We start from the raw sequence: 11230 nt of genomic DNA on the forward strand, positions 1-11230 counted from the left end.
GTTTTTTTGGTGTGATCTGCTGGGGTTTTTCTGTATGATTTGTTGGGTTTTTTCTGTGTGATCTGCTGCCCTTCATCTCCAGAACCATCCACGGGCCCTGCTGCAATCCCAATGGGAAGGAGCAGCTTCCTTATGGAAGAGCAGGACACAGGCCAAGGCTGGGAGAGAAATTTACTGAAACAAGCTCAGGGTGGGCAGCTGGAGGCTGGGACAGCTCTGCCCACGGGGTCTGTGTCCTGCACAGCCCTTCCATGGCACCATCCAGTGTCACCTTGTCCCCAGTTTCCCATTTTCTGTCCCAGCTGGGGGCTCAGGGAGGGGCTGGCTCTGCCTTTTTTCATGCACCAACCTCTGGATCTGCCCCCAGGCCTCCTCCAGGTGCTGGGAAGGACGGATCCAGCGCAGGAAAAAACCTGGGAGGGAGAAAGGGCTGAGGGTGAGTTGAGCCCTGTCAGAGAGGGAAAAACACAAAAGGAAAAAACCTGGCAGGGAGAAAGGGCTGGGAGTGAGCTCAGCTCTGTTAGAGAGGGAAAAACACAGAACTGAGGGACAAAACCTGGGAGAGAGAAAGAGCTGGAGGTGAGCTGAGCCCTATCAGAGAGGGAAAAATAGCACCAAAGGAAAAAACCTGGCAGGGAGAAAGAGCTGAGGGTGAGCTCAGCCCTGTCAGAGAGGGAAAGGCAGAACAACTGAGGGTGGGTTTTGGGAGGATCCCGCTCACCCTGCCACAGCTGGATGCTCTGAGGCTCCACAGAGGGCCAGATCACCAAGGGGTTGTGTGAGTACAGAGGGTTCAGGTACTTGTGCTTCTCCTCGGGCTGCTCCAGCCATGCCCACAGCGAGTGCGTGCTTTCCTTCACCTTACACAGGCTCCTGTGGGGACACATCGCAGTCCCCAGCGGGGTTTGGTGTCCCCTGAGCCGTGACAGGAGGGGTTTGGTGTCCCTTGAGCTGTGACAGGAGGGGTTTGTCCCCACACCCACCTCTCCCTCTCGTTATTGCACAGGAAGGTGCCGTAGGCCGAGGCGTAGGCGTTGTCAAAGAGGGTGAGCAGCAGCTGCTCCCCGAATTCCAGCGACAGGGGGAACTGCCGGCTCAGCTGCCACACGCAGTCGAGGAAGAGGAGGAAAACCGGAGCCTCCTGCTTGCCCCGGGCGTGGGAGGAGGCGGAGCGGGCGCAGCGCAGCTGGAAGGGGTGCCCGGCCTGTGGGACCGCCATGGTGACCCCGAGTGAGGCACCCGGCCTGTGGGACCGCCATGGTGACCCTGGGTGAGGCACCTGGCCTGTGGGACCCCCAGAGTGAGGCACCCGGCATGTAGGACCTCCATGGTGACCCATGGTGAGGCACCCGGCCTGTGGGACTGCCATGGTGACCCAGGGTGAGGCACCCGGCCTGTGGGACCGCCATGGTGACCCATGGTGAGGCACCTGGCCTGTGGGACCACCATGGTGAGGCACCGGGCCTGTGGGACCACCATGGTGATCCCGAGTGAGGCACCCGGCCAGGCTGGGACCGCCATGGTGAGGCACCCGGCCTGTGGGACTGCCATGGGGGCCCAGGGTGAGGCACCCAGCCAGGCTGGGACCCCCACCTGGAGCAGACCCCATGGATCTGACCAGAGCTCCATGGAGGATTGAGATTTAACTGTAGGAGCTGCTGAGTCAGGGTGAGACAGCGAAATAAGCTCCTGTCTCTGACCCCCTGCCCCTTGGCCTTATCTTTGTAACCTCACACTATCCTTAACCCTTACTATTTTATAAGTTTGGATCCCCCTATATCCTATAAAAGGGGCTGTTTTAGCCCTTTTGATAGAAGAAGAGCTCTGGAACCCTTCACAGACCGCCCAATAAACCATTGGTGTGGAACACCAGGACCTTCCTTCTCCTCTCTCCTCCTTCTCCTCTCTCACGTCTGCTGCAGCCTCAGCCAAAGGAACCCAGCAAGCAAGCAAAGACCTGAGATCCTAAGAGAGATGATGATCACTAAAGACCTGAGATCCTGGGAGAGCTGAGAATCACTAAAGAGCTGAGATCCTGGGAGAGCTGAGAATCACCAAAGAGCTGAAATCACCGAGCTTGCTCAGGGTAGGCCTGCGGCGGCTGTGAGGGCACTCTGTCTCCCTGAGGGACTGAGCTCCCGGACCTGCATTGCTCGACAGTCAGGCCAAGATCGAGGCTTTGTTGTACCCACCCTGCTCAGAAATGCCTCACCTGGATCCATTCCCGCTCCAGCAGCCCCTGGAAGCCCTGCAGGGTGCGGCAGGCGGGGTCCAGGATGAGCTGGGCCAGCGCTGTCACCAGCAGCGTGGTGTCTGTCCCCTCAGCGCCGTGCACCAGCACCGTGCAGCCCTCCCTGCGGGCCAGCCGGGGTTTGGGTCACATTGGGGACTCAGAAAGGGACAAGGTGGGCGAGGCGCTGCCCCCTCACCTGTCCAGGCACTGGGCAGCCAGGCAGGCCGTGCTCAGGGCGGCCTTGACGTGGCTGAGCCAGCGGCTGCTGTCCAGGCGGCACAGCCAGCGCTCCATGGTCACAGTGGGGTCAGCGCACAGCTCCGCCAGCCTGGAGAAACTGTCCTGCAGCACACGGCCCCTGGGGACACGGGGGACACTGTCACACACGGGGGACACTGTCACACAGGGGGGATCACTGTCACACAGGGGACACTGCACAGCTCCGCCAGCCTGGAGAAACTGTCCTGCAGCACACGGCCCCTGGGGACACGGAGGACGCTGTCACACACAGGGATCACTGTCACACACGGGGGACACTGTCACACACAGGGATCACTGTCACACGGGGGACACTGTCACACACAGGGATCACTGTCACACGGGGGACACTGTCACACACGGGGGACACTGTCACACGGGGGACACTGTCACACAGGGGGGACACTGTCACACACGGGGATCACTGTCACACAGGGGACACTGTCACACACGGGGGACACTGTCACACACAGGGATCACTGTCACACACAGGGGACACTGTCACACACAGGGATCACTGTCACACAGGGGACACTGTCACACAGGGGACAGCGCACAGCTCCGCCAGCCTGGAGAAACTGTCCTGCAGCACACGGCCCCTGGGGACACGGGGGACACTGTCACACACGGGGGACACTGTCACACACGGGGGATCACTGTCACACAGGGGGGACACTGTCACACACAGGGGACACTGTCACACACGGGACACTGTCACACACGGGGGACACTGTCACACACACGGGACACTGTCACACACACGGGACACTGCACAGCTCCACCAGCCTGCAGAAACCATCCTGCAATGGGCAGCCCCTGGGAGACACGGGGGACACGGTGGCACTGTCACACAGGGGACAGTGTCCCAGGATGAAGGAGGAATTGAGAATCTGACCCCGTGTTCTCAGAAGGCTGATTTGTTATTGTATTGTATTGTAGAATTTATATTTTATAGTATATATTTATAGTATATTTTATTTTACAGTATATTTTATATTACATTATATTTTACATTACATTACATTTTTATTTCATACTTATTTTACATGTTATATTTTATTTTATATTTTGTATCATAGTTTGTTATATTTTACGTTATATATTATATTAGGTATTACATTATGTTCGATATTATGCATTATATTTTGTATTATAGATTATAATGCATTATGTATTATTTTATTATATAATATCGTATTATGCAATATTATATAATACAATAATATTTATATTTTATATCTATATTATATATAGATATTTTATATTCCTGTTATATAGCTAGAAGATAGTTATATATTTATAAAATATAGTTGTATATTATATTATATTATATATATTATATTATATTATATTATATTATATTATATTATATTATATTATATTATATTATATTATATTATATTACATCATATAATATTATATTTATTATATTATATTTATTATATTTATTATATATTATATTATATATTAATATATTATTATATATTATTATATATTATTATATTATATTATATTATATTATATTTATTATATTATATTATATTATATTTATTATATTATATTATATTATATTATATTTATTATATTATTGTATTATATTTATTATATTTTATATATTTTATATATTATATACTGTACATTATATGAATGCTATACTAAACTATCCTAAAGAATAGAGAGAGGATACTTACAGAAGGCTTATCAAGAATGACAATGCAAGCTGGTGACTCCTCACATCCTCCACACATCTGGCCGTGATTTGCCATGAATTTAAAACCATCCCCAGCCCGTATCCCAAAGCAGCACAGCAGGAGAAGGGAATTGCCCGGAATTTGGCAGCACCGCCCTCACCTGTCCAGGGCGCGGTGCAGCCGCCTCCAGCCGGGGTAGGCGGATTTGTGCTCGGTGCCGCCGCCGCTGATCCGCGCCTGCTTGGCCGCCTGCGCCGAGCGCGTGTCCAGGACAAAACCGAGCCCGGCCCCGGCCAGGATCGCCCCCAGCAGCTGCTCGTCCTCACGGCTGCGCCGCCGGTTCGGGCCCGTCAGCGGCTGGCTGCTGCGGAGCAGGGCCTGGGCACGGGGGAGAGAGGGTGCCAGGGTGGCCTCCGAGAGCCTGAAGGGGCTCCAGGAGAGCTGCAGCAGGATTTGGGGTAAGGAATTGAGGATGGCGCAGCTGGGACTGTCCAGCCTGGAGGAGAGAGGGCTTCAGGAGAGCTGGAGAGGGATTTGGGATAACGGATTGGGGAATGGCACAGCTGGGAATGTCCAGTCTGGAGAGCAGAAGGCTCCAGGGTAACCTTAGAGAGCCTGAAGGGGCTCCAGGAGAGCTGGAGAGGGATTTGGGATAAGGGATTGAGGGACAGGACACAGGGAATGTCCACCTGGAGGAGAGAGGGCTCCAGGAGAGCTGGAGAGGGATTGGGAGACAGGACAGCTGGCAATGTCCACCTGGAGAGGAGAAGGCTCCAGGGTAACCTTAGAGAGCCTAAAGGGGTTCTAGGAGGGCTGGAGCAGGATTTGGGGTAAGGAATTGAGGATGGCGCAGCTGGGAATGTCCAGCCTGGAGGAGAGAGGGCTTCAGGAGAGCTGGAGATGGATTTGGGATAAGGGATTGCACATCTGGGAATATCCAGGCTGGAGGAGAGAGGGCTCCAGGGTGACCTTAGAGAGCCTGAAGGGGCTCCAGGATGGCTGGAGAGGGATTTGGGACAAAGGATTGAGGGACAGGATACAGGGAATGGCTTCCCACTGGCAGGGGGCAGGGCTGGATGGGATTTTGGGAAGGAATTCTTTCCTGGGAGGGGCTGGAATGGCTTTCCCAGAGCAGCTGAGGCTGGCACTGGATACCTGGCAGTGCCCAAGGCCAGGCTGGCACACCCTGGGACGGCAGAGGTGTCCCTGCCATGGCATGGCTGGCACTGGATGAGCTTTAAATCCCTTCCCACCCAATTCTGGAGCCTTCTGCCGATGGAATCCCCCTTCTGAGAGGCCGGGGGGCGGGCAGAGGGGCAGCCCGGACTCACGGTGCCGTTTTTGGGGTGGAAGTAGCTGAGGACGGGGAAGCGCCCGCCCTGGCGGAACCGCGCCGCCCTGGCCACGGTGTCATCGGGCACGGCCGCGGGCACCACCACGGCGGGCGGGTACGAGGGGCAGGCGCTGAAATCGCCGTTCACGGTGCTCAGCCGCCACCGGCTCGTCTGGGGGAGAGGCGACAGCAGCGACATCAGCCACAGAGCCAGCAGGGCCCGGGGAAGGCGGCGGGTCCGCCCGGGCGGGCTCACCTGCAATGCCACCCGCTGGAAGTGGCACTCGGGGACACGCAGGTGCCAGCCCTGCTGGAGCTGCAGGCTCGGCGGGCGGTAGAAGAACGGGTACAGCATCATCACCGAGTCCACCGAGGAGAGAGCCTGCTCGGGGACACCGGGGCTGCTCGGGGACACCGGGGCTGGCGCTGTCCCCGTGTGCCCAGCCGTGTGCCGGCGCAGTGTTTACCCAGTTAATGCCGAACCCAGAGCAAACACAGCAGCGCTTTTCGCACCCTTTCGAGGTCGGCAGCGCTTTTCCAACCCTTTCTTGCCCGGCTGGGTCTCACCTCGATGGAGCTGGCGATGTTCAGACACTGCTCCATGCCCGGGATCTCCAGCTGCAGCACCTGCAGGTCCTTGCAGCGCAGCGTGATGGTGCCCGAGGAGCCGCAGACCCTGCGGGAGGGGTCAGGGCTGGCTTGGGGACAGCCAGGGATGGCTTGGGGACAGTCAGAGCTAGTCTGGGGACAACCAGGGCTGGTTTGGGGACAGTCAGGGCTGGTTTGGGGATGGTCAGGGCTGGCCTGGGGACAGTCAGGGCTGGCTTGGGGACATTCAGAGCTGGCTTGGGGACATTCAGAGCTGGCTTGAGGACAGTCAGGGCTGGCTTGGGGACATTCAGAGCTGGTTTGGGGACATTCAGAGCTGGTTTGGGGACAGTCAGGGCTGGCTGGGGGACAGACAGGGCTGGCTTGGGGACATTCAGAGCTGGTTTGGGGACAGTCAGGGCTGGCTCGGGGACAGCCAGGGCTGGCTTGGGGACACACAGCGAGAGCACCGAGCCGTCCGAGGGCCGTGCCGGATTTGTGACTCTCATCTGCCACCGCAGCCGGGACAGAGCGAGGTGACAAAGCCAAAAAAGCCAAACCTGGTGTCCCGCAGGGAGCCGCCACTCGGAGGGGGTTGGTACCAGCCTAAATTCTGCACTCTGAGGAGGAGGAGGAGGAGAGGAGGCAACGCCCGCTCTGCCTCCCCCAGGAGGAAGAGGAAGGACGCGATGCCCGCGATGCCCGGGTGCAGCGCGGTGCCCAAAGGGACAGAGGGTGGCACGGTGGCAAGGACAGGGACAGCCTTGGGGACATGCCCACCTTTTCTCCACGGCGTCCACGTTGCGGATGAGCAGCCAGAGCTCCAGCTCGCCGCGGGGGCAGGACGAGAGCAGCAGGTGGTGGCTGGTGATGCACAGCGTGCCCCGCACCGCGGGCAGCCCCTGTCGCGACAGCAGCACGTCCTCCACTGTCGCCGTCTTGATCAGCTCCGAGAACTCCATGGGCGCCGCCTGGGCCCGGCCGGGGAGGGAGGAAAGGGAAAAGAAATTAAAAAAAAAAAAAAAAAAAAAAAAGAAAAAAAAGAAAGAAAAAAAAAAAAAGGGGAAATCCTGCGGCTCTGGGCCCGCCTGGAAACCCCTGCCCTGCGCGACACGCGGCGCGCTGTCCCCTCTCCGTGGTGGCATTGTCACCTCCAGCGCGCGGCAGTGCCATATGGCGCTGGGGAAACTGAGGCACGGCGGGCTGTGCTGGGGGGGATTTTGGGGGGGAGTTTTGGGATCGCAGGGAGCGGCTCCCGCTCCTTCCCCGCCCGCTGGGCTGGACCCGTTACTGACCCCGACACCACCCGGCTGGCAGGGTCCCCACGGGCTCTGCTGTCCCCAAAGCCACCCCCGGGGCTGGGGACAGGGCAGGAGAGGAGGAGGAGGAGGAGGAGGAGGAGGAGGAGGAGGAGGAGGAGGAGGAGGGGGGCTGGATTGGTGGCGGTGCTGCTGCCCCGGGCACCCCTCTGCTTACCTGCTCGGGCCGGGTGGCAGGTGGGGACCGGGGGGGTGACAAACAGGGACAAACCGGGACCTGGGGAGACAAGCCGGGACAAGCAGGGACTTCGGGGGACAAGCAGGGAGGGACCTGGGGGGGACAAGCCAGGACCTGGGGGGACAATCAAGGTGCGAGCAGGGGACCTCAGAGCGCCAACAGGGACCTGCCGGCCATAAGGAGAGGAGTTTTGGGGGCGCAAAGGGGAATTTTGGGGGATTTGGGGGGACAAGGAAGAGTTCAGGGAGCAGGGAGGGGATTGGGGGTGCAAGGAGGGACCCCGGGGTGGCAGCGGGGGAGCTCGGGGTGCTCGGGCGGGGGTTTGGGGGTGCGGAGGGGCAGTTGGGGCACTCGGGCTGGAACGGGGGGTGGCGATGTCCCCGCACGGCCCGGCCCGGCCCGGCCCGGCTGGCGGATGTCGGGTTTAAGGTGGCCCGGGCAGGAGGGAGGCGGCGATGCCCAGGGTGGGTTTGGGACTGGGTTTGGGGTCGGGTTTGGGGTCTCTGCGTGCGGTGCCGCAGCGAGGGGACACAGGGGGTGGCATGGGAGGGGACACGCGTGGGGACAACGGGAATGGGGAGCAGAGCGGGGGGACCACAAGGAGGATTTTGGGGATACTCTGGGGGGCTTGGAGGGGATGAGGGTGGGCAGGTGAGACCCCCGAGCCACCCGCGCTGTTCCTGGAGCCCTGCGGGCACGGGGAGGTGACACGGAACAGACCCGGACGCGGCTCCACCTTAAGGTCCCGTCCGGGTGCGGGACCCCGGCTGCCCCCCCGGGCACCCCCCCCGGTTCTTTTTTTTCCTTCCTCGGGTTTTTTTTGGGCCCCCCCAAGACGCGGGGAGGGGCGGCTGGGACCGGGGATAACTCATTAAATCATTAAATCATCATTAAATCATTGCCGCTCCTCAGCGCCCGGTGACGGCTCCGTCCGGGAACGGGGAGGCTCCTCCCGGGCGGAGACAATGATGTTAGAAAAGAAAAGAAAAGGAAAAAAAAAATAAAGCAAAGTTAAAAAAAAAAAAAACAAAACAAAACAAAAAAAAAACTAACAAAAAGAAAAACAACGCAAGAAGCCAAAAATACTCCTCTAGATAAGGAAATTCATAAGGAAATTCCTGCCCATCGGATTTGACCTCGAGGAGCGGATAAATAGCCGGGAACCGGGAGCAGCTGGGGCAGGGAGTGGGGCAGGGTGGTCGCGGGCAGGGCGGGGGCTTCATCCACCCGTGGGCGCAGAAATCAGCGCGGTTTTGGGCTCCGGCCTCTGTTTTGTCCCACCATGGCTCTGAGCCAGCTGAAATTCAAGGAACTGGGCGAGGAGGAGCCCACCTGGGAGCAGGAGAACCTGGAGAGCCTCAAGGCGCTGGCGGCCAAGCTGAAGCTGCAGACGCGCCGACCCTCGTACCTGGAGTGGGAGGCGCGGGTGAGGGGGCAGCGCTGGGGCACCCCCGGGGGCACCCCCGGGCCAGGGCAGAGCCCCCCCAACCCCCGGGAGCGGCAGCCGGGGGGCGTTTGTGGCTTTGCCACCCTGGAGGCGGCTCTGGAGTGGCTCAGGACGGAGCTGGTGAGTGGCACAGGGACAGGGAGCGGTGGGGACACCGCGGGGTGAGGGACTCTGGGTTCCTCTACCAGCCTTGCTGGGTGGGCACGGATTGGATTTTGTGGCTCTGGGGTGCCACAGCTCTGTCCCTGACCCCTCACGGCACCGGCTTTGCCACCGTGGAGGTGGCGCTGGAGTGGCACGGGGACAGGGAGTGGTGGGGACACCGGGCCCGACTGCCCGACCCCACTTGGGCACGGCTGGGTTGGGGGGTCTGGGCATCTCTGCCAACCCTGCTGGGTGTGCAGGGATTGGATTTTCCCGAGGGTTTTGTGGCTCTGGGGTGCCACAGCTCTGCCCCTGACCCCTCATGGCACCGGCTTTGCCACCGTGGAGGTGGTCCTGGAGTGGCTCAGGACGGAGCTGGTGAGTGGCACAGGGAAAAGTGGGGACACTGGGCACGACAGGGCGAGGGGGTCCGGGCATCTCTGCCAACCCTGCTGGGTGTGCAGGGATTGGATTTTCCCGAGGTTTTTGTGGCTCTGGGGTGCCACAGCTCTGCCAGGGTGGCGGCCTTGTGGCGGTCACCCCCTTGTCACCCCCTCCCGCCGCTCTGGGGGTGGCACAGAGGGCACGATCTCAGCCGTGCCCGTGCCCAGCCCGGCACCGCGGGCGCACCGCGGGGTTTGCGCCCTGGCCGAGCGCCATCCCCGCTGCCCGGGCACCGATCCCGCTGCTCCACGGCCGTTCCCTGTCCCCCCAGCGGGAGATGCAGGCCCTGGACCAGCGGCTGGCGCAGCAGCTGATGCGGCTGCGGGCGCGGCTGCACCGGCTCAAGGTGGAGCAGGCCTGCCACCAGCACAAGGAGATGCTGGACGACGCCACCTTCGGCCTCGAGGGCTGCGAGGAGGACTCGGATCTGCTGTGCACCATCCCGCCCAAGGCCGCCTTCCTGCTCTCCACGCCGCTCAAGCACATCGGGGTCACCCGCATGAACATCAACTCCCGCCGCTTCTCGCTGTGCTGAGCCCGGGCCACCCGGCGCCTTTGGGGACCGAGGGACTCGGGCAGGAGGTGACGCAGGGCGGTGGCACGGGGGTGTCACCATCCCCATGGGCATGGGAGTATCACGATCCCTGTGAGGCACCAGAGTGTCACCATCCCCATGGGTGTCACCATCTCCAGGGCATCGGGGATGTCACCATCCCCCCTGGGGTAGGGGAATCTCACCATCCCTGTGGGGCACAGGAGCGTCACCATCCCCATGGGTGTCACCATTGCCCCCAGGGTATGGCAATGTCACCATCTCCATGGGTGTCACCATCCCCACTGGCATGGGAATGTCATCATTGCCCCATGGGCATGGCAATGTCACCATCCCCAGTGGCACCAGAATGTCACCATCTCCATGGGTGTCACCATCTCCGTAGGCACGGGAATGTCACCATCGCCTCCAGGGCCTGGCAATGTCACCATCCCCACTGGCATGGTAATGTCACTATCCCCATGGATGTCACCATCCCCACGGGCACAGGAATGTCACCATCCCCACCGGTGTCACCATCACCATGGGCACAGCAATGTCACCATCACTCAGGGGCATGGGAATGTCACCATCCCCACTGGGACACGGGAATGTCACCATCCCCATGGGTGTCACCATCCTCAGGGCATTGGGGATGTCACCATCCCCTCATGGGCACAGGAGTGTCACCATCCCTGAGGGGCACGGGAATATCACCATCGCCTCTAGGGCATGGGAATGTCACCATCCCCATGGCACTGTGAGTGTCACCATCCCTACAGGCACAGGAGTGTCACCATCCCCATGGGTGTCACCATCCCCCCCAGGCATGGCAGTGTCACCATCCCCGAGGGCACAGGAGTGTCACCATCCCCCCCAGGCATGGCAGTGTCACCATCCCCGAGGGCACAGGGTGTCACCATCCCCCCGGGGCATTCTGGGGCCTGTCCCCGGGGGTGTCGGGGTTCAGGCCGGTGGGCAATGTGGGGTTCGGGCTCTGAGGTGCAATAAAAGCAGCTGAGGCTCAGAGCCGATGGCTTTTCCTTATCGGCGCCTCCAGACG

At 59.5% G+C, this 11230-nt stretch overlaps 2 protein-coding genes across 5 annotated transcripts; one reads left to right on the forward strand and one right to left on the reverse strand.

Moving 5' to 3' along the window:
* Window positions 1-172: 172 nt before the first annotated feature.
* Window positions 173-7879, reverse strand: LOC132083906 (myotubularin-related protein 9-like). Of its 4 annotated transcripts, XM_059488873.1 has the most exons (11): window positions 7580-7879; window positions 6884-7074; window positions 6083-6191; window positions 5772-5897; window positions 5514-5687; window positions 4343-4560; window positions 2430-2591; window positions 2213-2354; window positions 984-1204; window positions 722-873; window positions 173-413 (listed from the first exon to the last, which is right to left on the reverse strand). In XM_059488873.1, the coding sequence occupies exons 2-11, from the start codon at window positions 7063-7065 to the stop codon at window positions 268-270; spliced, it is 1632 nt and encodes a 543-aa protein (XP_059344856.1). In that variant the 5' UTR covers window positions 7066-7074; window positions 7580-7879; the 3' UTR covers window positions 173-267. The 4 variants fall into 4 exon arrangements, with proteins under 4 accessions (XP_059344856.1, XP_059344857.1, XP_059344859.1 ...); XM_059488874.1 differs by lacking the exon at window positions 7580-7879 and having other exon boundaries at window positions 6884-7105; XM_059488876.1 differs by lacking the exons at window positions 6884-7074; window positions 7580-7879 and adding an exon at window positions 6664-6709 and having other exon boundaries at window positions 5772-6191.
* A 925-nt stretch (window positions 7880-8804) lies between these two features.
* On the forward strand, window positions 8805-11045 carry FAM167B (family with sequence similarity 167 member B). The gene is made up of 2 exons (XM_059488911.1): window positions 8805-9167; window positions 9907-11045. The coding sequence occupies exons 1-2, from the start codon at window positions 8883-8885 to the stop codon at window positions 10168-10170; spliced, it is 549 nt and encodes a 182-aa protein (XP_059344894.1). The 5' UTR covers window positions 8805-8882; the 3' UTR covers window positions 10171-11045.
* Window positions 11046-11230: the final 185 nt, after the last annotated feature.

The sequence above is a fragment of the Ammospiza nelsoni genome, chromosome 25 (genome assembly GCF_027579445.1).
Source record: "Ammospiza nelsoni isolate bAmmNel1 chromosome 25, bAmmNel1.pri, whole genome shotgun sequence".
In the NCBI taxonomy this organism is placed as follows: domain Eukaryota; kingdom Metazoa; phylum Chordata; class Aves; order Passeriformes; family Passerellidae; genus Ammospiza; species Ammospiza nelsoni.

Coding starts and splice junctions, on each gene's coding strand:
- LOC132083906 (XM_059488873.1), bottom strand. CDS start 7,065: ATGGAGTTCTCGGAGCTGATCAAGACGGCGACAGTGGAGGACGTGCTG. Junction 5,688..5,771: donor TCCAGCGGGTGGCATTGCAG/GTGAGCCCGCCC, acceptor CCTCTCCCCCAG/ACGAGCCGGTGGCGGCTGAG. Junction 4,561..5,513: donor TCCACCCCAAAAACGGCACC/GTGAGTCCGGGC, acceptor CCCCGTGCCCAG/GCCCTGCTCCGCAGCAGCCA.
- FAM167B (XM_059488911.1), top strand. CDS start 8,883: ATGGCTCTGAGCCAGCTGAAATTCAAGGAACTGGGCGAGGAGGAGCCC. Junction 9,168..9,906: donor AGTGGCTCAGGACGGAGCTG/GTGAGTGGCACA, acceptor CTGTCCCCCCAG/CGGGAGATGCAGGCCCTGGA.